This window comes from Pyxicephalus adspersus, chromosome 5 (genome assembly GCF_032062135.1).
Source record: "Pyxicephalus adspersus chromosome 5, UCB_Pads_2.0, whole genome shotgun sequence".
NCBI lineage: Eukaryota > Metazoa > Chordata > Amphibia > Anura > Pyxicephalidae > Pyxicephalus > Pyxicephalus adspersus.
In genome coordinates this window covers 133,989,100-134,015,824 of record NC_092862.1, presented here as the reverse complement: position 1 = coordinate 134,015,824, position 26,725 = coordinate 133,989,100, and the positions used below count along the sequence as shown (strand labels likewise).

Genomic DNA, 26,725 nt, shown 5'->3' with positions numbered 1-26,725 from the left:
CATGTACTGGTTGCTGAGAAAGCTAAATATCTTCTAAATTTCACATATAGGTTAGCACCAATTCATAAGCAGTTACCCCACAACCATCGCAATAACTATAGATATCTCTCTATGGATGTGCCAGGACACATTCATGGGGGCTTGCTTGTAAAGCACTGAATTTGACATTTACCAAACAGTCTCTGAGGGAGAAACTTCCAGGCCAATATGCTTTTTATGGCAGGGATTAATTCTCCACCAGAGAATGTTTGGTGAATATTGGATTCATTGCTTTATAAATAGATCCTCTAGTGACAGTGGATGCGGTGTAATATTTATTCCAAGTTCTAAGCCTAAGAAATAGTTTGAATTTGAATATTGGACATATAAAATGTACAGCATTTGTACAGGCTCTTGCACAGACCTATTGTGTGCTAAGCAATGATGCTCTCCAAATAAATGTACCTAGTCACTATCCTTGATGGTGGTTTTTAACGATCCTTGAGCTGTGGCTGATTGCTCTTCCATTTGATGGTGTCCACTTATTTCCAAGGTCAACATCAGCCAGTTGCAGGACAGTCAGTAATACTTTTAGCTGTTTGTAACAGGGGCATTCTGACCATTACTGTAAAGGGAGCATTATTTTCGGTGGCCACCAAGGTAAAGGGTATTTTCCTATAACCTTGTTAAATTGGCTTCTCCAAGAACTATTTTTTTTAGGGTTTACGTGGGGTTATAAGATCGAGAAGGACCACTTGACAATGTGGCTTCATAGTTCTGGATGTCTACACAAGGGAGTATTTTACAGGCAAATAAAAGATAAAATACAATAAGTTCACTTATATTATGGGAAGATTTTTGTTGAAATGTGTGACAGGGTATCTTTGACATATTTCCTGAGCTTTATTAATGTCTTACTATTTGTTACAACTGAAACATTAACAAGAATGTTCATACAGAATGCTGGTGAAAATCCACAAATTGTCAACTTGTGTTCTACAAAGCTTCATGTCCCATCTTCCCTCTCTGTCTTTTCCCTCTGAACTAATATTGCCTTTATGTCTGTGTCGTTTTCTGTGTGTGTTTGTCTTGTTTTCTGACTTTACAATATCTATTGTGCTTTAGACAAATACCCCAGGGAGATTATGTAAAAAAGGCTGGAGATGTCGACTCTTTTTATAGCGACTTGCCTCCTGGAGTCAGCTCCAACTCAGCATCTAGTTCTAAGAAGAGGTCTGCTATTCTGTCGCATTTTCAGATATCTGCCTGTTCCATCCCACATTATTCCATTAGTCAGAACATTTCATTGTTTTGCCGAAGGTTTGATCACTTTTTATTTCCTAATATGTGGACTGTTGATTGAGGGATTTTCCCTAAGTCTTTGACTAGAAAGTGGCTGAAACTGTGATGCCTTATGTGCACCTAAAGCTCCGTTGTTACTTTGTAGCCAACGGTACACTAAAATGTGAGGTAGAGGAATATGCATCAACACTTTTTTCAATTTTGAAGGCTTTATTGAACCTCCATCACTTCTAGAGCAGAGCTAAATTCAAACTCTAAAATCTCACGTAAGCTTTCACGTTATTAAAATAAAATCTACAACTTTAGTTTAAAGAAGTTCTGGTTATCCTACCATGGGGTAGTAACAGTCTCCCATTTGTGCTTTTGACAACCTGTGGCTCACAGAGCCTTTTTGGCACACATGGCACAGAGACAAAACCCTGTTGTCACTATCCTTAAGCCTGTCCAGAGCATTGATATGCAACTAAAATGTATATTTTTTTATACAATTTAGGGTACTAGCCAAATACACAGTTAAAATGTATATATAGATCCTTTTATATTTCAAATTACATAGATCTGTACATATATCTAATTAACCCTTTTATCCTCTATATGCTCATAGTATGGAGAGGGACACTGTGCAACCTTTGTCCTCCTTTTATACCATTAATGCATAACTATTCTGCACTAGCACTGGCAAAAAAGTCCTATGAAATGGGAGTAACCCAATACTTCCGGTAAACATAAAGTTAGGTGCCCATATTAGAACTATCCCCCCATTACTTTTTCAAACTACACACAAATAATATTCATTGGAAAACCTAAACACAATATCCACCTCTACTACCTTGTACTTCCCTATAGTGTTATGTTGGCTACAAAATGGCTGGGTGGACTTGTTGACAGTGTTTATTTCCAAACCACTATGTAGCCACAATCACTAGAAGCTTGAGATGTGTCTCTAGCTTCTCTTGGATTGATGCAACATATTGTTTAAATCATTAAACTAGCTGTCAATAAATGCAGCACTGCTATATACAGTATGTGTTTCTGGCAGTTTTTAAATTGCCACTAAAAGCAGCTTTTCGTTTTCTAAAACATTAATTAATCTGTCATACTATTTGTAATTCTAAATCTGTTGTCACTTGTTTTTTTTGTTATTAGCTGTCTTAAACAGATAAGGCACAATATTGTTCATTCTTAGAAGCTGCATGATTCATCAGTCTGCTACTTTATAGTCAGAGACAATTAATGTAATATGCAAAGCCTTTACTAATGTTTTTGGTGATTGTTGCATGAGAACATAGAGTGATTCAGCCTCAAACCTCAGTGTAGTACTTAGACCTGGGGCAACAGTAAGATTATTTAGATCATTAAGGTAAATTAGTCTTTTATTTTAGTTTGGGGTATGAAAGTAAAGGGTAAAACTGCCTAGATATTCTTTTTGTTTTGCCATTTTTATCCCATTGGGGGGACTTTTTTTTATAAAATAGGAAGCGTAAAACAATTGCTCTAAAAGTAAGGTAAATCTCATATTAGCTGTCACTGCAACAAGTGTCCCATTGAGAGATTTTCCCTCTTTACCTTTTCCGCTAATAACTAGCATTTTTGTACTTACCAATTTTTTAAGTTCTGTATAATAGTGGCCATCAGTGGGAAGGTGAATCTCCCCAGGGGAAATGCAGCCATCCCACAAAATCTTTGCATGCTGGGCACCATTATGTTCCACATCAGACAAGCATGCTTTCAAGTTCTCTATCAATTACTGTTCATAGAACTACTAAAGCTTTATTGTAAGAAGATCTTTGGTCCATACCAGAAGAAGAGCAGCTATTCTATTGACTGAAGAGAATCTATTGTGTCTTTGAGGTTATGAATGATACCACTTGTAATTGTTCTGTCTCTGTGTCATGTGTACACTTAAAAAATCAAAGCTGGTCCTATTATCTTTCAATAAATCATCAAGGCAGATTCGTTTGCAAATTAACAATTGCTGAAAAACCTTTTTTATGTACTGCCAGTCTGCATATACGTGTATCCACTATATGCACAATGCCCAAGCATTTAAACAAGAACCTAATATTGACAAAAGTGAGGTTAATAAAATAAAGTACATAAATGTAGGGAAAAACAACATTTATTGAAGCTGAACTCCTAACAAACAGCTGAATAAGTATCGGAAATACATTGGAGTTGTTTTATCTGTCAAAAAATGTTTCTAACTATCCAGTCCCGAGATTTCAACAGCTGTACACGCACAGTCTTGTCAGGCAAGGCAGGAAACCTGATTTTTCCTAAAGCTAAAGTTTTACCTGATGCTAAAGTTAACTGCCAAATGCAGATCTTGTCTCTTCCTAAGGCTGTTACTGGACAGCAGAACACAGATTAGCTCTTCTATCTCCGATCTTTCCTCCTATTAGTTAAGCTTTAAATCATGATAGAACTGTCATACATATTGCTGCAGACGGATATACCATATACCAGGAAGCAATAACTGGCTGTTTTATTGTCACTTATCCACAAGATTAATATGAAATTATTCAGTTTTCTGTAGCATGTTTCTACTGAATTACTCAGAATGCGCAGGCAAATAAATGCTTGTACATAAGTGACAAACTTACTCGAGTTCACTAAGATAATGATCTTAATTATCTGCCATGTGACACATTTTTCAAATCCCAGTGTATTCTGCTAAAAATGACTATCACTGATTTTGGAAAATAATGAGAGACCGAATAAAGAGACAGAATTGTCTACCTTTTCTGACTGACAATGTTTGGCAATTAGTAAACTCGTTTGTCACATTTGTACAAACATACAAAATCAACTAGTTGACAAGAATAAGTGAAACCATCCCCCATGTTTGTTCTTGCTGTGACACCCAGTGCTTATCTGTAAGCTAGATGAATTTAAATACCATGTATTGGCAATTGAAAATGTTCACTTTGACTTTCTACATATTTAAACAGGCACATATTAGACCTTTATTAGAACAGTGGGTACAGATAAAGGTTATATATTTTCAGTACCTTTTGGTATATTGTGGAAAAAGTAAGTACACCCTTGGCCCCACCAATGTGTATTGCCTCCAGCAGAAATTACTGTTTGTATGCATTTTAAATAACTTCCCAGTAGTGTCTGACATTGGTTCTGTGAAATTATATTTACATTCCTCTATGCAAAATTCCTGAAGTCCTAATATCTTTCTGGGATTTTTTCTGCTAATTCCAAATCCTTTATATCATTTCAATGTTCAAATTGAATTCAATTCAAACTCCAATTCAAATTGGAGTTTGAGTAAACCAGTATATACCTTTCAATTCTTTTTTGAGTCATTAGTTGATAGATATACTAGGGCTTTGGATCACTATCCTTTTGTAAGATCCATTTGTGCTTCATCTTTACCCTTTGGACAGATTAACTCACATTCTCATCAATCACACTTTGATTAATGTGCAGAAATTATTTTTATTACACAGTATTTATATAGTGCTAACATATTATGCAGCACTTTACAAAGTCCATAGTCATGTCGCTAGTTGTCCCTCAATGGGGCTCACAATCTAATGTCTCTACCATAGTCATATGTCATTACCACAGTCTATATTAAATGACTCAATGACTGCAACTAACCTAGACCCTAAAGCAGAAAAACAACCCAAAAACCATATTATTTGCACCACAATACTTTAAAGTTGGTATGGGCTATTCTCTTGAAATACTGAACTCAGTTTGCTCCTAATATTGTATGTCTATTATTACTGTGGACAAACAACTCTACCTCTATCTAACTTTACCTTTAATTCATTAGTATACAAACTTTAGTCCAATGATCTAATGTTCCTATTGGACAGCAAAGCTTTTTTTTCAGGTACACCTCCCAAGAAGTTTTAAATAGGGGAACTGTTACAAGTGTTACCTGCAATCCAGTTGGATATTTGCTTTTGCATCAAATATTCAGCCCTTCACTTGAATTTGCTGGGCCAGTCTGTCAAGTGATTTGGCTGTTTTCTTAGACATCTCTTTTGATCTTGGCATGGTATTATCACACACATTAGAGAAGAGGACACAAGCCCATCTATAGCTGAGGATTTAGAAGCACCAACACCATTCCTAAGGTAGTTCTAATCAATGGTATTTAATCTTGAAACATATGAATCTTTTTTCAGTTAACTTGACAAATCAGCATTTTTGATCATTATGATTCTAAGAATTAATATATTGTGTCCATTTTTAGGTATAATACCTTTATCTGTAGCCATGCTAAAAACATTTTTTTAAGTTTAATGACCTAAATAACTAATTGATCTATTGACCCCCTAGTGGATTATTTATATGAGTTTGAAAAATGTCCTCTACAGATCAGTAATAGAAAGGTTAGCTCACAGTTGAGCTCTGTTGTCACAGCAAGATATGGAGTAGTCTTTCTGGATGAATCAAGAAAATTAATAAAGATTTAAAAATAGATTAAACTTTCCTACCATGTTCAAAGATAAATAATCTCACTAAAGTTGGTGTCTTATTGCAATACAGGCAATGCCAACATTTATCTACCTTCACTATACATTCAGGTATCTGCATTCCATTTAAACAGCTACTTTATACAATAGTTTTTATACAGAGAAAACATTAGTCTGTTTGCTGATTTGGACAAATGGAAATAAAGATATAATTATGTTATCATTTAATTTGTTAGTAAGATGTTTGACTTTTTTTGAACCTTCAAAATACAATAGGAGGTTTGCTAAATGCTCCAAAGCACAGAATAGCTACCTTTCCTGTTCAGATTTAGTGTTTACCTAGTACAATATCAAATGTTGGATAACAGATAATAGGGGTCTATGTAATTTTGTCCAGTTTATTGTTTATATTTTTTTATGTGTTTGTTACCATATGTTGTTTTTGTTATGTTTGTTTGGCATAATAATCACGGACATGGCTTTGATCACCATATGTGGAAGAATTCAGTTTTATCTATTCTGTTTTCAGATCAAATGGTCTGTCACACTCATGGAGCGAGAGGATACCGGACACCAAAAATGTCTCTGATGTCTGTGAAAATGGACGACCAAGGAGCAATTCCTGGCAAGGTGAGTTCTAAAGCCTTGTTTTGGGGCTACTGCTGAGGAGTTGTGTTCTACCGAACAAAGATAAGGGTGGACTAGTGGGAGGCCAAGCACTGAGGGGAGCACAGTTGTCCTAGTTTGTAGTTGGCCACTTAGTGATCACGGTGCATCAATAAACAATGTCCTGGATAAACTGTACTGATGCAAGATTTGTACCTGAGATGATCATGAGCTAATATTTCAGGCAACAGCAATCTGTTAAGACCTTAAGATGTAAAATTGGGATTTTCATTGCAGTTCATAGATTTTTGTTGTGTTGAGTGAGTTGGTCAAAACTAGGCCAGTCATTGGCCAAAACTCATTGGTCCTTAAATTGTATTATTTGGCCAAAGCATAGGTTGACACTATGAGGTTGCTGAACAGTAGATGTGACCTTCAAGTGAAAATAAAGTGTACATGCACAAAAATAAAAATAAAAACAAAACAAATGCTTTGTCTGTTTAAGGCTGCATACATACATGCAGTTTTCGCTGGAACGATCTTTGGTGATTGTTTCAAGGGACATAAAGAGTGACAGATCAACTAACGAGTGCTGTACACAAAGTGCTGTTCTGTTCTTTTTAGAGGGGAGGGGGAGAACAAGCGAGAGGCACCCCTCTGTACTCTTTTCCATTGAGTTGTAGAGGGGTCATTCATGGATCTGTAAGGATAGACGCATGAATGACAGGGGACTGCTGTACACATGTCAGATTCTCGTCCGAGATGAGCCCAACTGTTCGAGAATCATTTCACATGTGTACATAGCCTAAGGGTCTTTTTGTTTCTGTAGTACATAAAAAGGGAGACAGGGCTGACAAAAGTCAGCAAAGGGCAGCAAAAGTAGCCAGTTGTTGTCAGTGCTGAAAGAAGTTACGAGCTTACTGTATGATAGGCAGTATCAATAAGTATTTTTCTGTAGCTGTAGCATTTCTTTTAGACAAAGCATGGAAAAATGTTCAGGCATTACAATGGTGGACTAATATATATATATATATATATATATATATACACATTTGTGTCAGATTCCTTATATTTATATTTTACCAGACCTCTGTAGCCCTGTAGCACCTCTGTACTCTGTAGCCCTGTAGTACTGAGAATGTACTGTGGACAATATATTATATTATGCACTAATCAGAATAATTGTATTTTCACCTGTGTATGTCAATTAACACACACGTTTGTTCATTTTGTCATGTTTTCCAGGAAAGATAAGCAGCAACAGAAAAAAGCTTCGAGGAAAGAGATTCAGACCACGCTCCAATTCCACTGAGTAAGAGCTTACAATCTAAGTATTTCATGCCATGTAAAACCCAGCAGAATAGCCTTTGTTTTAGATTTAGGACATTCGTGGCTTGCTAACTGTTGTAGAACTGCAAATCCCAGCAAGCCCGGCAAGCTTGCTAGAACTTGTAGCTGTGCATCATCTAGTGCTGCAGGATGCCTAATTGTCATTTGTATTGAAGCTTGCTTTATGCACACACAGCTTAAGACAAATGGTCGCAATATGTTCCATCTGTCATTTACTTGAGCGCATGCAGTTCACGCTAACTGGTTCTATACACTGAGATTCAATCTGCGATAGGGTTAATTTCTCCTCATGTATGGTAATATACAATAGAGGTCAGTCCTGTCTTTTCTCTGCTAACAATAGCAGGTTAGGGACTGTAAGCTGAAATAAAAAGCTGATGTTTTGTATAAAGGGTGCTAATAGACTGTCATGCCTAGGGGGGCTGTATATCAGAATTATTGCATTTCAAATCTTTAAATTTTATTCTATATAAGTATTCAAAGATGTGGGTTTATAAGGCAGTACACAGGCTGGCAAACTAAAAAAAAAATCAGTTTCTTAACTTTGGTTAAGTTGCAGTAGCATATAAAAACAGTTGCAAATAGTGGTAATTAAAATTAGAAAAAAAATAGTTGGATTGGGAAAGCCAGTAGACATTTCTGTTTTGCATTTCAAACCTTTTATAAATAGTTTTATATCTATGTACTGTAGATGTCCCTGTACAGAAAATGAACTTGAACTTATTGACAATTATATAGTTTGCTATGCTGACTGTGCTAATGTCAGATGGCATTTTAGCCAACAGTAGGCATAAGTTGATGTTAAGTGATGATAAATTATCACTTTATCAGATTATCCGGAAGGAAGTCAGCTGCTTGGAGACAAAAACCTCCATCTCCCCTATTTGAAATAAATTTCATACTTTTAATATTAAGATAAACAGCATGTCCATGAAATTCACACAAAATACAAAAATCCACATCATTTCTCCTAGTACATATTTACTATTTACAAAAAAATTTTCCAGCCTCCCTCCTTAGCCCCCCAGTTTTGAAATCAATTGGAAATTAGTGTTCACGGGTGGGCAACCTGGCACAAATATTTCACCAGCAGAACGGCAGACAACTCCGGAGGCCACAGCTGTCAGTAAAGGTAAGTATGGACCTAAAGAAGAGTGAGCAGATTCAAGGGAGGAAATTTGTGTTTACATATACTTTAGGATTCGTAAATGGCATTACTGAGCCTTATTTTCTATGTGAGTTGTTAGTCTTTACACAAAATTTGTCTGAATATTCCCTTCAGGTATCAAGTCATGTATATAGCATATTCTTGTTCATTTTGAAAACTCAATTACTTGCACATGCTTTCACATAATTAGATAATAAAAGCCAAACTAATATGTACATTTTTTTCAATTGTACACTACTACATGCAGTGTATCTGTGGGAATTCATACCCAACCAAAAGAGCATTTGTGAGGTCAGATACTAATGGCCGATGGTTCTCATGGTCCAGTTCTCCTGTGCGCTGACATCACAGGGTAGCTTTCACAGTTCTAACCACACACAATAACAAAAATGCAATTATTTTAACTTATTATGCTGCCTGATTGCATAACAAGTATAATATCCCAGGCTGCTCAGTGTCATTTCATTTGTTTACAAAAACTTAATTTCACAAGTACAGTATGAGCTGTCTTTGAGGATAATAAATATATGTAGTTCTTAATCCTACACACTTTGGAGTGCCACACCTTGTCTACTATGTCATTTTATTTATTGACTGCCTATCTATCCTTGCATGCTTTCTGTATTTCCTGTGATGTATCATATCATATCATTTTATAATTTAAGGTGTTATTTTTTAAGTGCAGCCAGATACAGATTACTCTTGCTTCTAGCTGATTTCTCTCTTCAAAAAGGGTCAGGTTTTTTTGTATCAGCTGTCATCATATTTCAAATGCCAAAACTTCTCTTTTTAGTCTTCCTTGCTTCTTGTTACTAACGGGAGGTTTAAAACTGTTAGTTTCAAAAAGGGTAACAATAGCCATAGTTGTAGAGTGGTCATTATCCTTAGAAACATGGTTCTATAGCTACTATTATTCCCAAGACAATGTGACAGATGAGGAATCTGCCTTTTTTTTCACCCCCCTCCTCTGCATGTCTGACAACTATTTAATGCAGTAATTCTCAACCAGGGTTCCTCCAAAAGTTGCAAAGGGTTCCTCCAAAAGTTGCCAAGGGTTCCTTAAGCTGTGACTGGTTGACCTCCCAAAAGATGGTGCCTGCATAATTTCAGGACCAGCACAACTTGGCAAAGCCAGCTGCATGATATCAAAGAGCTTTTTTTTACTGTAAACGTGGCTTTCAGAATACTATGGTATAGTGGACAGTTTTCCCAACAACCAGCAAATAGAATTTTCCCTATTGGTTGCTTATAGCAGGGGATTCCTGACACCTATAAGATAAATAAAAGAGTTCCTCAGGGGTAAAAAGGTTGGGAAAGGATAATCTAATGTCTTTGCCAGCTTGAGAGACACTGTATCCCCCTAGCAAAGTATACCCACTCATCTATGATCTTTTACTATCTCCCCTCCCAGGACCCCCATCAAAAATTCCTGGGTCCCATACTAGGTAATCTTCCTAAACCTCCCATCCCCAGCATTGCAAAAGTAAAGCTCCTTTGATCATGGCCCAGTACAAAATCACCCCTTGTTCCCCCTGATGGCAGCTGAGTCCCCTCCTGAAGGAATCGCCTTGAAATGTTGGATGGTGTTAAAGCTTAATGGGAACCTGTACCCAGCATATTCACATTAAAATATGTACCGATTCTAAACAAGCCTTGAGGGCACCACAAGACAAATAATCAATCACATCTGTTTCTACAGGAAGAGGAGAAAAATTAATTTTCACAAAACAGGCAGTGTGATATTTTATGTAAGCAGATATGCGCAGGCTGCCAGTCTTCTAATGCAAACAAGCAGCAATTGTTTCAAGGAGGATCCTAAAAAATAAATAAATACTTTCAGAAGAATACGTTTTAACCTATTCTTATAGAGTCTAATAGTGCACCATAATTTGGGTGTCAAGGAAAAACCTACATAATTTATCAGAGACAACTTGGTTGGAAGCAAGATATACTGTATATTGTTGCTTGGGAAGAATCTGTTCAAGCATCTGTACCCCTTACTCTTACTACCTATCAACACTGTACATTGCCCTAGCACTTGTCTATCCTGAATGCTGCTTTGGCTGCTTGTTTTCTTTTTATTGTGTTCATTCTTTCCTTATAACCATTTTCATCTCCCTTTCTTTCTGATCCAAGCTTGTGTTGTATTATTAGACTGTATACCCTGCTCTCTCTGTTCTTCTGTTCCTCCTGTCGCTTTCCGCAGGTATTTTAACCCCTCCTACAAAAGAGAACATTATGTAGCTATATGGGTAGAAGATGTGAATAAAAACACAGATGGACCATACATTAGGTATTATGTAATGTGATGCTTGAGACATGTCGCCATAAAGTGTTATGGTGAAGCTTGAGATATATACATGGCAAGGTGGATATATACAAATACTCCATGTGTATATATCCTATTTTATGTGTTACTGTATATATCTGTTAGTGTGAGAGTGTAAACTTTATCTTAAAGGAGAAAACCATCCCCAAAAATTGTTTCCAGTGTTATCGAACATATTTTGAGCTTTATATTTCAGTTAGGTTATCGAATGCCACTAATGTTACATTAAAGTGAATCTAATCCCAAAAACAAACAAAATATAAATAATAAAATATAGTGCAGCTTGCTGGTCCTTGGATGTGGTGGCTGCATTTATTTTCTTTTTTTAAGGCTATTTCACCTTTAATTCTACCTGTTAATCCTGCCAGTAGCACACTTCCTGTGCTGGAGTAGCAACACATGCTTACTGTACGATATCTATTGGTACTTCATAAGAGTAAATGACCTTGAATGAAGTGATTTAGGAGGAATGAAGCACATCAGTAAGACCTGCAAGTTGCAAATCTGCTGATGTGCTGGTGATTTCTGCAAAGGTCACACCGCTTCTGATTTTGACTACTGAACTCCATTGGAAGGGCTTGGAGAACTGCTTGGGATTACAGTACAGAAAAGGCTTGAAGCAGAGGCAGATATGAATTCAATGGATTTCTGGCAGAATTAACAGGTAGTTGTTGTACCTTTTGAACCAATTTCAAACAAAATATTTTCCGTTTTTTAATAAACAAGCAAGGTTTATTGATGGGTATTACACACGCTTATATGGGTTTATGTACCTGTGAAGATTTTACTTTAAAGTGGATATTTCACTAAAATGGAACACTGCCTGGGCCCCGCTCTCCAAATCACTTACATTTTGTAGGTAATAAATGCACCACAAAAAATAGAATAATACTTACCTTATTTCCATCTTCCACCTTCTCATGTGCCCATAGTGCCTAGTTGAGGATCAGTGGTGGACACGCCAACAATGGGCCCCTGTGCAGAACTGACATGTTCCCCCCTGCTGTACTCATATGGGTCCCCTGTGAACCCCTTCTTGGCTGAGGTGAGTCAGGGACCCTCGTGCAGTGGCAGACTTTGCACCTTTTGGCCCTGTTGAGGATCGCTGTTCTTCCAGGGAGATTCCCATGAGAATCTAATGACATGGAATTGACATGGAGGACTTCTTGTAAGCTTTTGCTTGCTGTGAGCTCAATGGGAAATTACCCAGTGACAGTGATGTCACAACAAGCAATGTGAAGACTGATTTATGGTATATATAATTCTAATTTTTTTGTTAATATGTGTATTTTCCTCCTACTATGTACAGTAGGTGATTTGGGGAGGACGCCCAGAGAGTGTAAGCTGACATTTCATTTTAGTAGGTCTGCTTCGATAGTGATCTGTAGCTGTATCTGTGCACATTGGAGTTGCTTATCTGTAATGGCTAGTTTGCTGTCAAAGAAAGGATTTTTTATACAGGATCAATCAGAACTATTGTCTTGCTACAGATTAATCCTGCTTTCCTGGAATACTTATGTAAAACAGAGAGATCCTCACATTATTCTAGTGAAAAATTTTGAAAAACGTTCTTTTGGGGATACATTTTCCTTTTAATAGATAGCATTCTTTTTGGACTTCTCTTGCTTTTTGTGCCTCAGCTTCTAATGAAGAAACAGTATCATGGTTATGATGCTGTTACAGTGGAACTCCAGTAGTTTCAATAGAGTGGGAAGAGCAGAACCCCTGTCAGAATATTATGTATGTGTCCCAATTTGGGGGATTACCTTTTACTTCCTGTCCCAATAAGTATATTCTCTGGAACAGGAAGTATAAGGAAATCTTCCAGAAGGGGATACACAGCAATATAACATGAGAGAGGTTTTAACTCTTCCATATTTGATGAGTTCCACTTTAATTTGGGGTGTCTTTGCATGCTGCCTCTAACTATCGATAGCTTCTAGTGTCTGTACATTCATCCATCCATTCATCCATTGCATGACTTCTCTAAACACACATTATACATGCCATCCATCTGCAATGTCTACTTCACTCATGCAGAAGCATGGGCATGAGTCATCTGGCCTAAAAACAGACACAATCAGAATTTTCCAAATTATACAGCACAAGGGTTCTTAATTTTGCTTGAGATTGGTCAGATACAACTTTGCTGTTTGACCAATGACATAACAAAGAGTGGACCCCTCTTCACGTCATCATGTCTAGTGATTGTCTGGGGTTTCATTGTACAACCCCAACAAACAGAGGCCCAATTATTTGCATTCCATGCATGCATTTCAAGTTTATTACAAAGTATTACAAATAAAGTGAAAATGTGCAACCCACAGCATTTATATAGCTTTTACCCTAACCAAACTCAAAATATACCAGTTGATCAAAATGTATTTTTTGAGTTGCGTCCAGGTGGTTTTTAATCTTCTTCCATTATGGCTTCATTTATTTATTCAGTATATACCTGAAAACAGTTATGCTTATTGACAGCCAATAAAATTTAATGGAAATAGTTTACTGTAGAAATAACAAAGTATACCAAACCCAAGAGCAAAAATGTAACATTTTACGGTTTACGAGCATAGTAGATGTGGTAAAAGTTTTTGGTAAGGGAGTAAAGCCTAATCAAGAGGAGGAATAAAAAAACATGTAGAGGAATGGGGTCAGCAAAAGGAAGCCCAAATGTTCACAAACCCCCTTGGTCATGTTTTTTTTTTTGTCTGAATGGACAGTAAAGTGGGCAAAAGTACTTTAAATGGAGTTTAAAGTATATGTTTTTTCAGGCCTACACATCTGTGAAATATTAGATGATGAAATGAGAAATAATACTTTACATCTTTGTCAGTTCTTGTTTCTAGAAAAGAAAGTTGAAACATTTATTTTTTTAATGTGTAAACTTCTATTCCATCAAATTACCATTTGATGGAGATATACCAAAAAACAGACCTGAAGTCAAGCTTGTATGACGACCATTACTCCTTTCATAGATACAATGGCGTAATAAGTGCATCCATTAAAGGAAATTAACTGTGTTACTTGCATGATTATTAGACAAAATTAAGAAAAACAAAGCGTGAAATAGCAAAAGTAATGCAGCTCCCAAATCTAAGAAATAGAAAATTTTGGTTTGTGAGTATATTAAGGTTTTATTTTAATTAAAAAAAAAGTCCTACAGTATTTGATTTTAAACATTCTTTGTAGAAATAATGACTAGGTTTGCTGGAGATCAATTTAAATGAAGAACAATATAACAGGTTATATATATTATAGCAAATTACATGGTCCTACCATCTTCAAAACTTCCAAAACATGATTTTCTGGCCACCTGTGAGGTTTGAAGTAAAGAGTAAGAAGTCTGCTTAGTCCTGAACCAAATGTCCCTCAGCGTTATTGTGGACCCCATTTCTTAATCCTTTACTTACATAGTTTAGATTTAGTTTGTATTTCAGGCATTGCACTGCACAAAATGACATTACAGAGTTTAACTATGAACCTTTACCCTTTGTCCTTTCTCCGGTTTCTCACCTGCAACCTACCAATGCACAGATCTGCAGATCCCTGTGAGTCCTTAGGGAGTCATTTGGCCTATGTCTTTGTGCCAGAACAGTTTCAGGACATTTACTCTACCTTGGCCCTTATACCTATCAGGGAATCCCCATTTTAACCTGCATAGGCTGACTAAGCTGTTAAGAGAACAGTGGATGGAGACAATAGGCAATATGTATCAGATTTTTTAAACATTACAGTATTTTAGTTAGATTCTAAACTTTCCAAATTGCTGGATTTTATCAGTTAGTTAGTAGTTCACACTAGTTTTTCTACCAAAGGACCTGCAGACTACCTGATCTCAGGTTTAAATCATTCAGTCAGATTCCAGTCACAGCAAAGATGAGCAGCATTTCGATGAACAACACATGGTCCTAGACTTTTAAGGAGCCAAAGTCCAATGAGCCGACCATGCAAAAGGTGCTCTGGTTGTACCTTGTAGGAGAGTCAGCTAGCTAACAGAGGTGAGATGGAGAAACAAGTACAAATAAGAAGCAGTGATTACAAAGGGGGGTCCCCGAGAAAAATACATATACTAATTGGATAGATAGGGGAGAACTAACTGAGGGATAGCAGGGTACAGGTGTAGTAAATAGGACAGCGAGGAAATACTGAGTGACTAAGCCCTGTACAGGGCTAATAAAGTAACTGAGTTCAGCAGGTGAGATCTTACAAACCTTCCCAGATCATATATACATAAAACTATCAGCTATGCAGAAATAACATACAGAAGTCTGGTGTCTGTTAGCTTTTGCACATCACTAAACACTTGAAATCAACATGTACAACGATTTATAAAGTTTGTCAACATTAACTGCAAATGCATTTTTTACAGTACAACACTATATACTATGTAATACTATGTTACACTTGTTCCCATATGTTTTGAGTACATTGGCCTTCCAGGTACTAAATAAATATGAGAAATGGTCCAAGGTGAAAAAAAGTTGGACAAATTGCATTATACTGTAAGATTTTTTTTAGCTCAAGCAAACCCCACAAAAAGATGTTACAATAAACTAAAAAAAAAAAAAAATATCAACAAGCAGATGGATTCTTTATTACAGAAGGGACATGTTGTGTCTCTTGTGCAATAAAACTCACTTGCTTGTCCACAATCTTCTTCAGAGTCTTCTGTAGAATGTGATGACTAGATGGTCATACTGAACATTGAAAAGGATTAGGTGGACGTGTTGGCATCAGCAAAGGAACGAGGTAAGGTATGTAAGGTATGTTTAGTTTCACTTTAAACCTGGTTAGGCCTCTATTATCTCTAATTAGCCTGAATTAACTCCTTTCTTATTCATTTTAATTTATAATCCATCCTATACTATACACCCTGGGGTGACAGGAAGTGTGATGAATGATATTGGGTATCATTGTAAAAAAAAAAAAACATAACTGGAGGATAGACTGACAATATTTGCAGAAGCCACACAGGGGAGAAGTTAAATTTTACTTTTATTTCAGTGTCAAGTGTAATTGTATTTTTATTGCATTATAAAAATTGTTTTTAGATTTCAATGCAAGTAGCGTTCTTAGCTTTAGATTGCTTCTCAGGTGCTAGCTTAGCACTGGACTAACCAAGTCAGCTGCCCAGACTAAGGGTATAGAGTATAAGGGTATAAAGAATAACTGATGGGTAATTAATTTAACATCTTGCTACAGCTTATTTATTAGGCAATATCAATATAATACAGTGTGGTAGTTTTGACTTTTAGAATCTGGTACTGATTGCTGTGGGTGAGTTTTGTGTGTCAGCTATTTTCTACCCTGGACCCTTTGGTGACTGGAAAATGCGTAGCTTGCTTTCATGTCATGAATGAAAAATGTTCCATCAAAGTTTACTTTTTAACAAAGCTGCCATGGACAGTCAGGGTAAGATGTTCCTGGTTTGAAGAAGATGCCTTACTTCTTTTTCTTTATTAAGAGAAATGTGACAGACAGTGTCAGCACACACTTTGCACAGATTTTAGGATTCTGTAGGTTTCGGTTTGTGCGTTTCGCTTTCCCACAGTTAAGGTGGCCATTTTTTGTGCTGAATCAAAGTCTATCCTGTCAGTTTGCTATAACTAGGGACATCACAAAGACACAGAAATTGCAGCAAATTAGACACTGGAAACAATACAAAACAAGACGAAAGGGTCTTTGTGGTTCATAGCAGCCAATCAGATCCTAGTTGCATTTGTCTACAGCAAATAACAAAACTAAAGTGCCATTATTATTACACAGTATATAGCGCCAACATATTACGCAGCTGTCCCTCAATGGGGCTCACAATATAATGTCCCAACCAGGAATGTGTTTTCGAGTAGAGCAAAGACTTAGGAACTTCATTCATTTTTTATTGCTGCCTGTATTTTGATGGAAGACTAATTTGCTGCCTGGTGACACCACTGTGAAGACAAATATTCAATGGTGTCACATAAACCAATAAACACCTGAAAGGTTCTAGCATGGCTTCACTGTGCCAATATAATAAAGTGCTTTTTTAGTTGAGTTGCGCTGTTTGAGTTCCCCTTATGTCCCGCTAACATTATCCCTAACAGGGATGCAGACAGTGATGGGAGTGCTTCCGCCATTAGATCCAAAGTATTTGATTGGTTGCTACTACAAACATGCCTTCTCTTTCTAAAAGTGGTCACACACAATCTAGAAAATGCCAATAGTTCTTAGCAAATTGATGGGTCATTAATTCTGCAAGGTTTGGTTCAGCCTCAAAATGCTTAGCTGTGCTGAGGCGACAGGTGCACTTTAAAACCATACACATGGAATGCCAATAATATGAATATCATTTTGCATTCTTTGCACGTCACATAAAAATGCACTTTTTGCTCTGATGACAGCCCAGAAGCATGAGTGAAATGCATCACGCATATTCTGCCTATTGCTCTGCTTTGTTCATTTGACATTGACACTCTTAAAAGGATAAGTCCACCTTTGCTGCCTTTCTAAAGTGAACATCCATCCACTCCACCTATCAATGTGTCTGAAGTCAGACTTTTTTCTCCTTAAATTCCAATAAGATTTAAAGACGTTACCTGTGTCATCCGATGCAGATTGGAATCCAATCGGCTGCAGTATGGCAACGCAGACAGTTTAAGTAAAGGCTACTGTACCAGAACCAGCACTATTTGAATTTCAAGTTGTAGTTCTCCTTTTTCCTAAAACATGATCCGGATAAGACAAAATTTGCGTTTGAGATCTGTGTGTATTTCCCCACAGCCACCAATAACATCCAAGCATTGCCTATAGAATAAACACTGAATCTGATTGGCAGTGGAGGGACCATATAGGCAGTATACTCTGTCATTTAGGACTAAGGATTATAAATTTGTGCAGCATAAAGGAGGACTTGTGCTTTAAAAACATTCACAATCACTGCAATAAACTTGTTTCACATTGTCTGCTATTACAAATGCATGATAAAATGGTACAAAATTCTGGAATACAATGTTACAAAACATTTCCCTGAAATCTTTCATCTGCTTTTTTTTTTTGTTCATTGTGAGGTTCATACAGGATTTTTTTCATACAGGATTGTTTCACTGCCTCCTATCATTTTCCTTTGTGGTTCATCCCCATGGCTTACGTGTGTGCTGCCATGGACAAACCAATAAAATGCTATACGCGTAACACAGGAAAGTTTGTAGTGTCAGACATGGGACATTTCCACTTTGTAATTGATAGTTATAGGGACCACGTGTATTAAAAGTGCCAATCGTTCAACAAAGCTGCCAAACACAGTGCCTCACCCCCCCAAACCTCCCTTTTCATCCTTTAACATGATGGTTAAGCCCTTGGAAAGGATAAAAAACATCAGACAATGAAGAAAAAGGTATGGAGGTGATGTGATGTGTTCAGTATTGATAGTGGCCTGACTCCATGTTTTTATTTTAGGGTCATACAATAGCAACTGCAAGCATTTTCTAATAAAGGATCATCCATGAGTGCAACTTTGTTGCAAATTGGTAAGAGTTTAAGGGTGTAGATGTTCCTACATAGTCTACACCAGCAACAGGTCAAAGTCAAATAAGTCCATGTTCGAGCATTATTTTTGTGGTATCTTCCGCCAATTACTAGGCTATTGTTTAAGCAAGTTAAATTAGACCACCAGCTGGAATTTTATTTTTTGATTTTTAGATTAAGTAGGGTAAAGGATGGGATCTTATTTCTGGTCCTGGCTAGAAAGGTCCCACAGCCACCAGAACAGGAAGGTGAGAGGATTTCTACCCAGCAGACCGTTAGTCAAGGACAACCTATCAAGTTTTTGGCTTCTACTCTATGACTTCCATCTGGACATAAAACATGAAATGCAAATGTTCCCTGCGGACAATGCTTCAAGGCCATTGTTGTCTGACAGGCCCTGATTTACCCAGGTTGTAACTGGTTCTTGAGGACATGCACCAAGTTCCGTGCACCATCATCTATTACCTACCATGAAAGGAATGTAGATTTTCATCACCTGCTTTGTAATGCTGTTTTGTGTCTTTGTTCTTACAGAACACTGTCTCCTGCCAAGTCTCCGTCCTCATCTACTGGTTCCATTGCCTCTAGCAGGAAGTACCCATATCCCATGCCGCCACTTCCTGACGAGGAGAAGAAGCCAAGCAAACAAAGCGCACGGGTATGAACTGTGGGGACCTGTCTAGGGGGTTGTATTGTACATTTATAGAGTATTACAAATCATACCTCACTTGTTTGTACTGTGAGAAATATGGAGGCTGTCTTTATCTTCAGCAATGTCCCTGACCTGGAGCAAACGTGATGGGAGAACATCTGATTGCCATATATGTACCAGGTTACTGATTCAGAATGTTTTGAAGCCTTTGGATTTAAAAGTTAACATTACCTGTGTAATCTGTCAGTACAAGGTTCTTGTAACATTGTAATGATTGTCAATAAAATAATACATTTATGACTCACTTTACTGTATTTATGGAGAAGCAGCACTGTCACCCTAGGACCAGGAGTATGCTAGGACACCTTCTCCTATCAATTAGACTTGAAGCGTATATCATGTAACATATTTCTACATAGTGAAAACCTGATTTTACTTGAGCCCAAAAAAAGTATTTGAATGGTGGTTGGGGCCCAAACATTGTTCAGGGGATCTTTTATGAATTTTTATTCCACCAATTAGGTGAACAGATGCCTATAAACTACACTGCCCAATAGGGACAGAATCCCTTGCAATACTTCACCACCATTCCATTCATCTGTCGCTGTGATGTGCCAGATCATTGTGTAAGTTCCTTGTCAGGCAGTATCTGAACTTACACTACATGTCTTCCACTTTCCCATGAACATTGCTTCCCCATACCTGGTGGTAGTGAGTATTTTTATCAGATAGACGGAACAGTGGTGGAGTGAATATCAATGGGCCTTCCATGGTTCTCCCATGATAGTCTGTCCTCTGCAGTCTTTGGGAGCTTTAATAATTCAGGCCCAATGGGTAGGGGAGTGGGTATCACTGGGTAACGGTGTGGGTCCCACTTTGTCGAAAAACTAAAACATAATATAATATTATGGATAAACTAATAACAATATTTTATAACCTGTAAATAAATTGTAACCAAAATTTTGTATTCACAGCTCTGGGAAACCTCAATCTAGAAAAAGCATCAATTTTCATCACAACAAATCAGCTTCTGAATGCTGAACTGAGAGTCAGTGCTCACCCGTCATCCAGTAATCATGGACCAGGAATCACTGCTGTTTACAGAGACCTCGGCCTTTTCCAAGAGGCTCCTGACACCCATTTTCATTTACCCCCTTTCCAAGGACTAAAGGAAGCCTCCAAATTTTAAGTTTGTAAAAAAAAAAAAAAAGCACCGTCAACGGACTCTGCAAAGAGAAAAGTCTTATGCATGACTGAATTTTTAACGTCAGGTATAAAATCACTTACTCTGTAGACCGGAAGTCTAAATTTATAACGACATTAAGCAGCCATTGTATAGCGGGAGGTCCGGGCAGCCATGTTGTTTTCCATGCACGAGACCACTGTGGTCAGTTGTGTTGGATGCATGCACATAAATCACCACTTGCGAATAGATACATTGTATTGTAACAAAGCATGGAACCATATTTTTTATTTCTAAAAAGCCAAATTTCAAAGACAATTATTTTGCCTAAATTAGAACATTTAAAGACGTACACACACACATATTTTGTACATATGTACATTTTAAAATGTAAAAAGAAATATAGGTATAGTACATTATTTTGTCAAATGCTTTATGAAATGTGAGCACACTGTAAGTTTTACACCCAACTGGTCTAGAGAAATATAACACAAAAAAAAGAGAAAGAGCACCAGTAATGTAGAAAAGGCTCAGGCAACCTATAGACGTAGTACTGGGCAATGGTCCCTAACCTAATTCCTTGGAACCACACAGAGCTTTTAGCTAAATATGATGGTAGGAGCTTAGGACCAGTGTGATGACCACATAGCTATATTGTATACATCTAATATGAATAAAAGAAGAGAATGCAGAATGTATTTAAATCAAAGGTAAAACTCCACAAGGGATTGATATAAATTGTTCTCTGCAGCCTTCTGGGGAAAACATACTCAATCTTAACAACTAAGAGGTCAGAATTCCCAGAACTCTTGCAAGACAAATTGTAATTTATTTCACAGTCTAAAAACATTATTGTGACAACACAATAAAATGGAATACCTATTTTCAATATCATTAGATTATAAAATGACTTATCTATCAATTAAATATATATGAATTTTGATATATTTGAGTTTCAATTTATTTAATATATTTTCAGTTCATGTACATAAGCTTTGAACAATAAAGCAGCTTAATGCAAGACAGCACAATGCAGTACAAAAGAATGCACTGCTACAGTTCTGGAGTAGTTTGGTCAGACATTAAGAAGATCCATTTGTATTGCATTAGTTTAGATTTACGTCAAAAGCTTGGCCAAAGTACTTGAAAGCTATAGCTGGTGTGTGCTTTTGTGCTGCTTTGTGCTACAGTTGAAGCCTGTGTACATGATCTGTTAAAGCCACCTTCCTCCACAACGACAGCAGCATGTGAGCAAAGCTAGGAACTCTATAGCCTTTCCCATGGTATAAAATACCATGTTTGGTTGGAAAGATGCTTGAACTATTTTGAATACCTGTGTGGCTTTCTGTCACTTGCCATGTTTTCTGATAAGCTGACTGACGTTGGGGACCTCAGATATAGCAGATTCAGCATGGTAGGGTGTCCTACTAGACCTAATGTAAATGTAAGCGGTTATGCAGCCATCACTTGAATGCAAATCCTAAAAATTGATCACCAAGGTGCAACTGACATAGTATTTCATCTCTAAGATAAACATAAATTGGTGAACCTCAATGTATCTAAAAAGAAGTACACCACAATATTAATTTAATTTTTTTTTTGGTGTATGTTCTGTATTTACATCAGTGAATAGCAGTAACATAGATCTGGCTAACTGGAAACCTGAAGTAGCACTAAGGAGATGCTACTACAGGATGATCAACAGAAAAATTTGAAGCTTGCCAATTGTTTTGGCTGAAAATGCCTACTTATGCAGTACTCATGGCCTTATCTTAAAAAGTCTCCCAAACAAAATTATTTTTTGGTGGCTACATTTTCTCTCCCAAAACTGGCCAAGCAAATGCAATAACTCGCCCTATCTAACTATTGAAATTAAAAAAAATAATCATATCATAATCATACCAGTGGCCAGTGTTGTAATACAAGGGAGGAGGGCTTAGGGGCAAAATAATAGATCTACTGCAGGTTTGCTGGACTGCCACCAGTGAAATCAGGATTTATCCCATATAAAAAACCCTATAGACTTTTTTGATCCAGAAGAACGCAGTTGATCCAGAGGAGTTCCTTGGATCAACAGTCTCTGGTTTAACTTTAATCCACAGTTATTTTCTGTGCTTCCACAAAAGCATCCAGCTCTTTTTTAAAGCAATCTATAGAACTTGCTAAAACTATGTCCTGTAGGAGCCTATTTCACATTTTCACAGGGCTTACAGTGAAGAATCCCTTCCTTATCCAGAGATTACATTTCTTTTTAAATCATCTAATGTAAAGCATTTTTGTGCCTGGGAAAGCAGGTTTAGACTGGGATGGCTCTAAATGTACAGATTGTCATAAGCTTTCCCTTATTTCAGTTCCATCTTCTGTCCTTCTCTAGACATTTGTGGAGAAATTCAGATGAAGAACTGTAGGGATAATGGTTGCAGGGAATGATGAGATGAGCCAGAGGATTCATTATAGCAGTAGAAACAAGAATCCATCTCTTCTTTCCCTTGTTTGGTGGCCTAAAGAATTTAAATGTAGATAAAGCCATATCTTCTTTCTGTTGTGTACCAGCCTATGGAGTTTAAATGTAGTGGGTAATGTAAAGCATAGAACGTGCTGCTCTCAATAGCACATTCTAGCATGATATAAGTATAACACATAAATAACTTAATTACATGACATGACAAAAGCATGAACATATTTGCAGTTCTCCTGCAATTGAAAAGCTGTATTTTACCTCCCAGTGCAAATTATTGGTGGCTAAGAGACTGGAGAGTAGGGTAGGGGTCTCTCTTTAGGGACCGCTTGGCCTATTCAAAGCATTGTAAGCAAACAGCTCCCTATCAGATATGGCTCTACCCTAGCACGAACAATTAGGAATTAAATGTTATTGGTTGCTCTGAGTTCCATTGCTGTTAGCCTTTTCTTTTATAAGCCCAAGCTATAGATCTATAGGTTTGCCTGCCTGTGTTGTAGAAGACTATACAAAACACGAAATAAATAGGTAGATTTTGAAATGTAGATATAGTAGAGATTTCTTATGTAAGTGAAGAGAATGGTATAGATTCTTGAATGCTCTTGCCATATATATTTTGCAGAAAAAAAGTAACAGTAAATTCTAAATAGAGAAAAATTAAGTATAGTTCTGCAAGATTTTATCGCTTTCCAGAGTATCATGGGAATTTTTGACCTTGGGATAGTACAATAGTTTTGTAGAGTTTACAGGGCATTTGCCAAAAGCATAGAACAGATGGATAGAGAACCACAGTAATGACTGTCAGTATCATATTCTCCATTAGAAGCAGAATGACACATTGTTGACTCACTGATTCATTTTTTTTGTATCTGTCGTTAAATATAATGAAGGATGTCCAGTTTTGGTCCTCCAAGGGGTTGTTGACTAGCAGAGGGCCAGAGTTGGGCATCCATACTTCAACCTATGCTGTGCCTTTCTGATGCATTGATTCTAATAAAGCCTGAGATGAGCACTGTGGGACTTATTTAAATCAAACCTGTACCCAAAGTACTAACTCCAGCAAATCTGATAATCCTGCTTTTATATACATCACCATTGAAGTCCAACATGATGGGGGGTTATACCCAGCAGCTTTGCCTGAAAACTGTCCATTATCTCGTTTACAATAACTTATAGGGATTAGCAACTATTTACCAGAAACTGATTTTGTCATCTGCAAAAGATTTATGAAGCAGAAATACTTAAAAATAATGCAACCCCCAGAAACCAAAAAGAAGCAATCCACCTTAAAGAGGATCTTCAACCAAATGGAAGATCTGCTTACATGGGCGCTTCCCTCTGATCAAATTGCCTACTATAAGTAAATGAATAATGTAACTGTACAGCAATGTTTATCATCCAGGGTTCTGTGGGACTCTGAGGGTTCTTCCAGAGGTTCTAGGGGCTCCTTGAGCCATTAGCAGTTTCGACCTCTAATCTTTCTGTAAAGGTCCCACTTATCCCACTGACCACCATGCTAATGTACTGTGAGATGTAATTATTGCCAGGGATCCCTAAGACTTTTCCCCAGGTAAAGAAAGTCTGCTAGAATTTTGCTTTCCCTTGTCTTCCATATAACTGGATGACATCAATATCCTTCTGGAAAGATTCTGTGTTGCACAGGAATCATTGAAGGACCGCAACATCCTGCCCAGCATTGCAGAAGACAGTGTATGGTAAGTATATTTGTAACTTTACCCTCTACAGTTACGTTTTCACCTACTTATAGTGGGCACCACCAATAAAAGGCCTTTTGTTCATGGAAGCCAGCTTTATTTTTACCTTTTCTAATGACTCTTTTGCATTTTGCTAAAATAAAATGTCCCCAAATTTGAGAAATAAAAATGCAGCTTTGTTTATACCTTATAATTATATAATGAAAACCCTGGTGATGGTCACAACCATCCAGCCATAGCAGGATGTCCATGCGCACTTTTACCATTTAAAGAAGCAGGATTGTCAGGATAGCTGGAGGTTGGTACTTAAGTATAGGTTGATATAAAAACCCAACATCTTCTTTCTTAAATTTTGATACAATAACACGGAACAGAAAAATACCTTTGTAAATTTCCAAGTTGCATTACCTGGGTAAAAAGAAATATTAGGTCACGCCTAGGTGTCTTTAGGAAAATCATTAGCAGTCTCAATAGGAGCTGTGGGTGCTAGTATATCTTTATATATTCCTTTAGAAGTGAATCTCCTATAGACTTATTTGAAAGTGATCACTGATGTTCTAGAGCAGTGGTCCCCAACATTTTAGAGCTCATGGACCACTAAATCCACAGGCTCTGGACCGCGCATGCTCGGATAGCCAAGTGGGAAGAAACTTCCCTCATAGTGAAATCATAATGCCAGAACCCACCTACACTCCAGAGACACAACCTGCCCAACTCCCGAGCCTGCGATCCATATGGGGGATATGGTCCGCGGCTCTGGCCAGTGCGCCCTCCAAGTGGGGTGCTTCTCCAATTTACAAAAGCGGAGGACAAATCAGATTTCTAGGAAAGGGGATGTTTGGATTTCTATACCAACCAAACCAAAGGCAGTCATTGTGTTGTGGTCTAATAGCCATCAGTTGGTTTCTCAGTGACGGTTGTTTCATAACAAAATGACTGCGGTGATGAACACTAAATCAATGTGTAAACCAACAGCCATCAATCAGCTTCAGTTTTAGTAATCAGTGACAACGCTGAGCTGCTGATTTCTGATTGGATGCTTTGGGTTATGGTCAGACCAAGGCTTACTCAACTGTTTGGGAAAAGTCGAAAAGGAAAGCTCCCCCAAAGGGACGAGCTGGGACCTAAAGCTCCCCACCAGCTGAGTGGCCATCCACTAGAAGGTGTATTTGTTTTTGTAGGGGTTTTAAAGAAGCCTAGCATTAAATCTTTCTATAAGGCAGACAAAGTGGAATGTAACAAATTTTTCTTTTTGTAACGCTTTATTTTCAGCTGTGTTGTAGCTTTTTAGCGTGTCGGTGTTGTGTATGCCTTTTAGTGGTCAATTTCGAAAAACAAAAAAACCTGCCAATATTCTGTAACTGGTGAACTCCTAGATTTTACGGAAAAATAAATATCGACTTTTATGCATACGGTCAGATGTGGAGTCTAATAACATGATTATCTTTAGACTGTATTTGTGTATATATGACAATAGTGTAAAGCTTGTGGTCCAGAGGAGCTTTTTACGTCACACAGCACCAACATTGACTTTCAATATACATCTTTTTTTTAATTAAAGGGAACCTGTTAAATAGAAAAGTTGTGATTTGCCAGATTGTTTTCCTGTATTGTTCATAGGGTGTCCACATTGGACAGTGGTCTGCAAGCCAGGTTGGGCTGCTAACATCTACATTCCAAATTAATCATCAGGAACCAATCAAACAGCTCATTTAGGTTCCTGGGCAAAATCTCACCTGATTCAAATATTTAACATAATCTACGAATATTGTACTAGGCTGATTTTTTTGTTTACGTTACCCCAATGTCCTTACAGGAAGAAGGAAAAAAAACAGATCTACCAGAAGGATGAACTGCTATGGTAATAAGAATGAGAGATTGCATTATAAAGGTCACTGATTTTGCTCATGTTGGAATGCTAGGCATACATGCCCGATTAAACAATCAATATTCCCCTAATTAAAAACCATCTGGGTAATAATGATAATTTTACTGCCTTGCACTAACTAATATCAGTTTGCAGAGGAAATATAAC

The 26,725-nt window shown here is 37.3% G+C and overlaps 1 protein-coding gene across 7 annotated transcripts in view; it reads left to right on the top strand.

Moving 5' to 3' along the window:
- ADAM22 (ADAM metallopeptidase domain 22) overlaps positions 1–26,108 on the top strand; it is a 159,476-nt gene extending 133,368 nt beyond the window's left edge. The window contains exons 27-32 of one of the 7 annotated variants that reach the window (XM_072412789.1): positions 1,105–1,299; positions 6,253–6,353; positions 7,575–7,641; positions 11,054–11,140; positions 19,217–19,340; positions 20,309–26,108. In XM_072412789.1, the coding sequence (XP_072268890.1) occupies positions 1,105–1,299; positions 6,253–6,353; positions 7,575–7,641; positions 11,054–11,140; positions 19,217–19,340; positions 20,309–20,329 (595 nt within the window). In that variant the 3' untranslated portion in view covers positions 20,330–26,108. Of the gene's footprint in view, positions 1–1,104; positions 1,300–6,252; positions 6,354–7,574; positions 7,646–11,053; positions 11,141–19,216; positions 19,341–20,308 lie in introns of those variants that run through there. The other 6 variants (XM_072412791.1, XM_072412794.1, XM_072412790.1 and 3 more) reach the window with 6 other exon arrangements.
- The last annotated feature ends 617 nt before the right edge of the window (positions 26,109–26,725 follow it).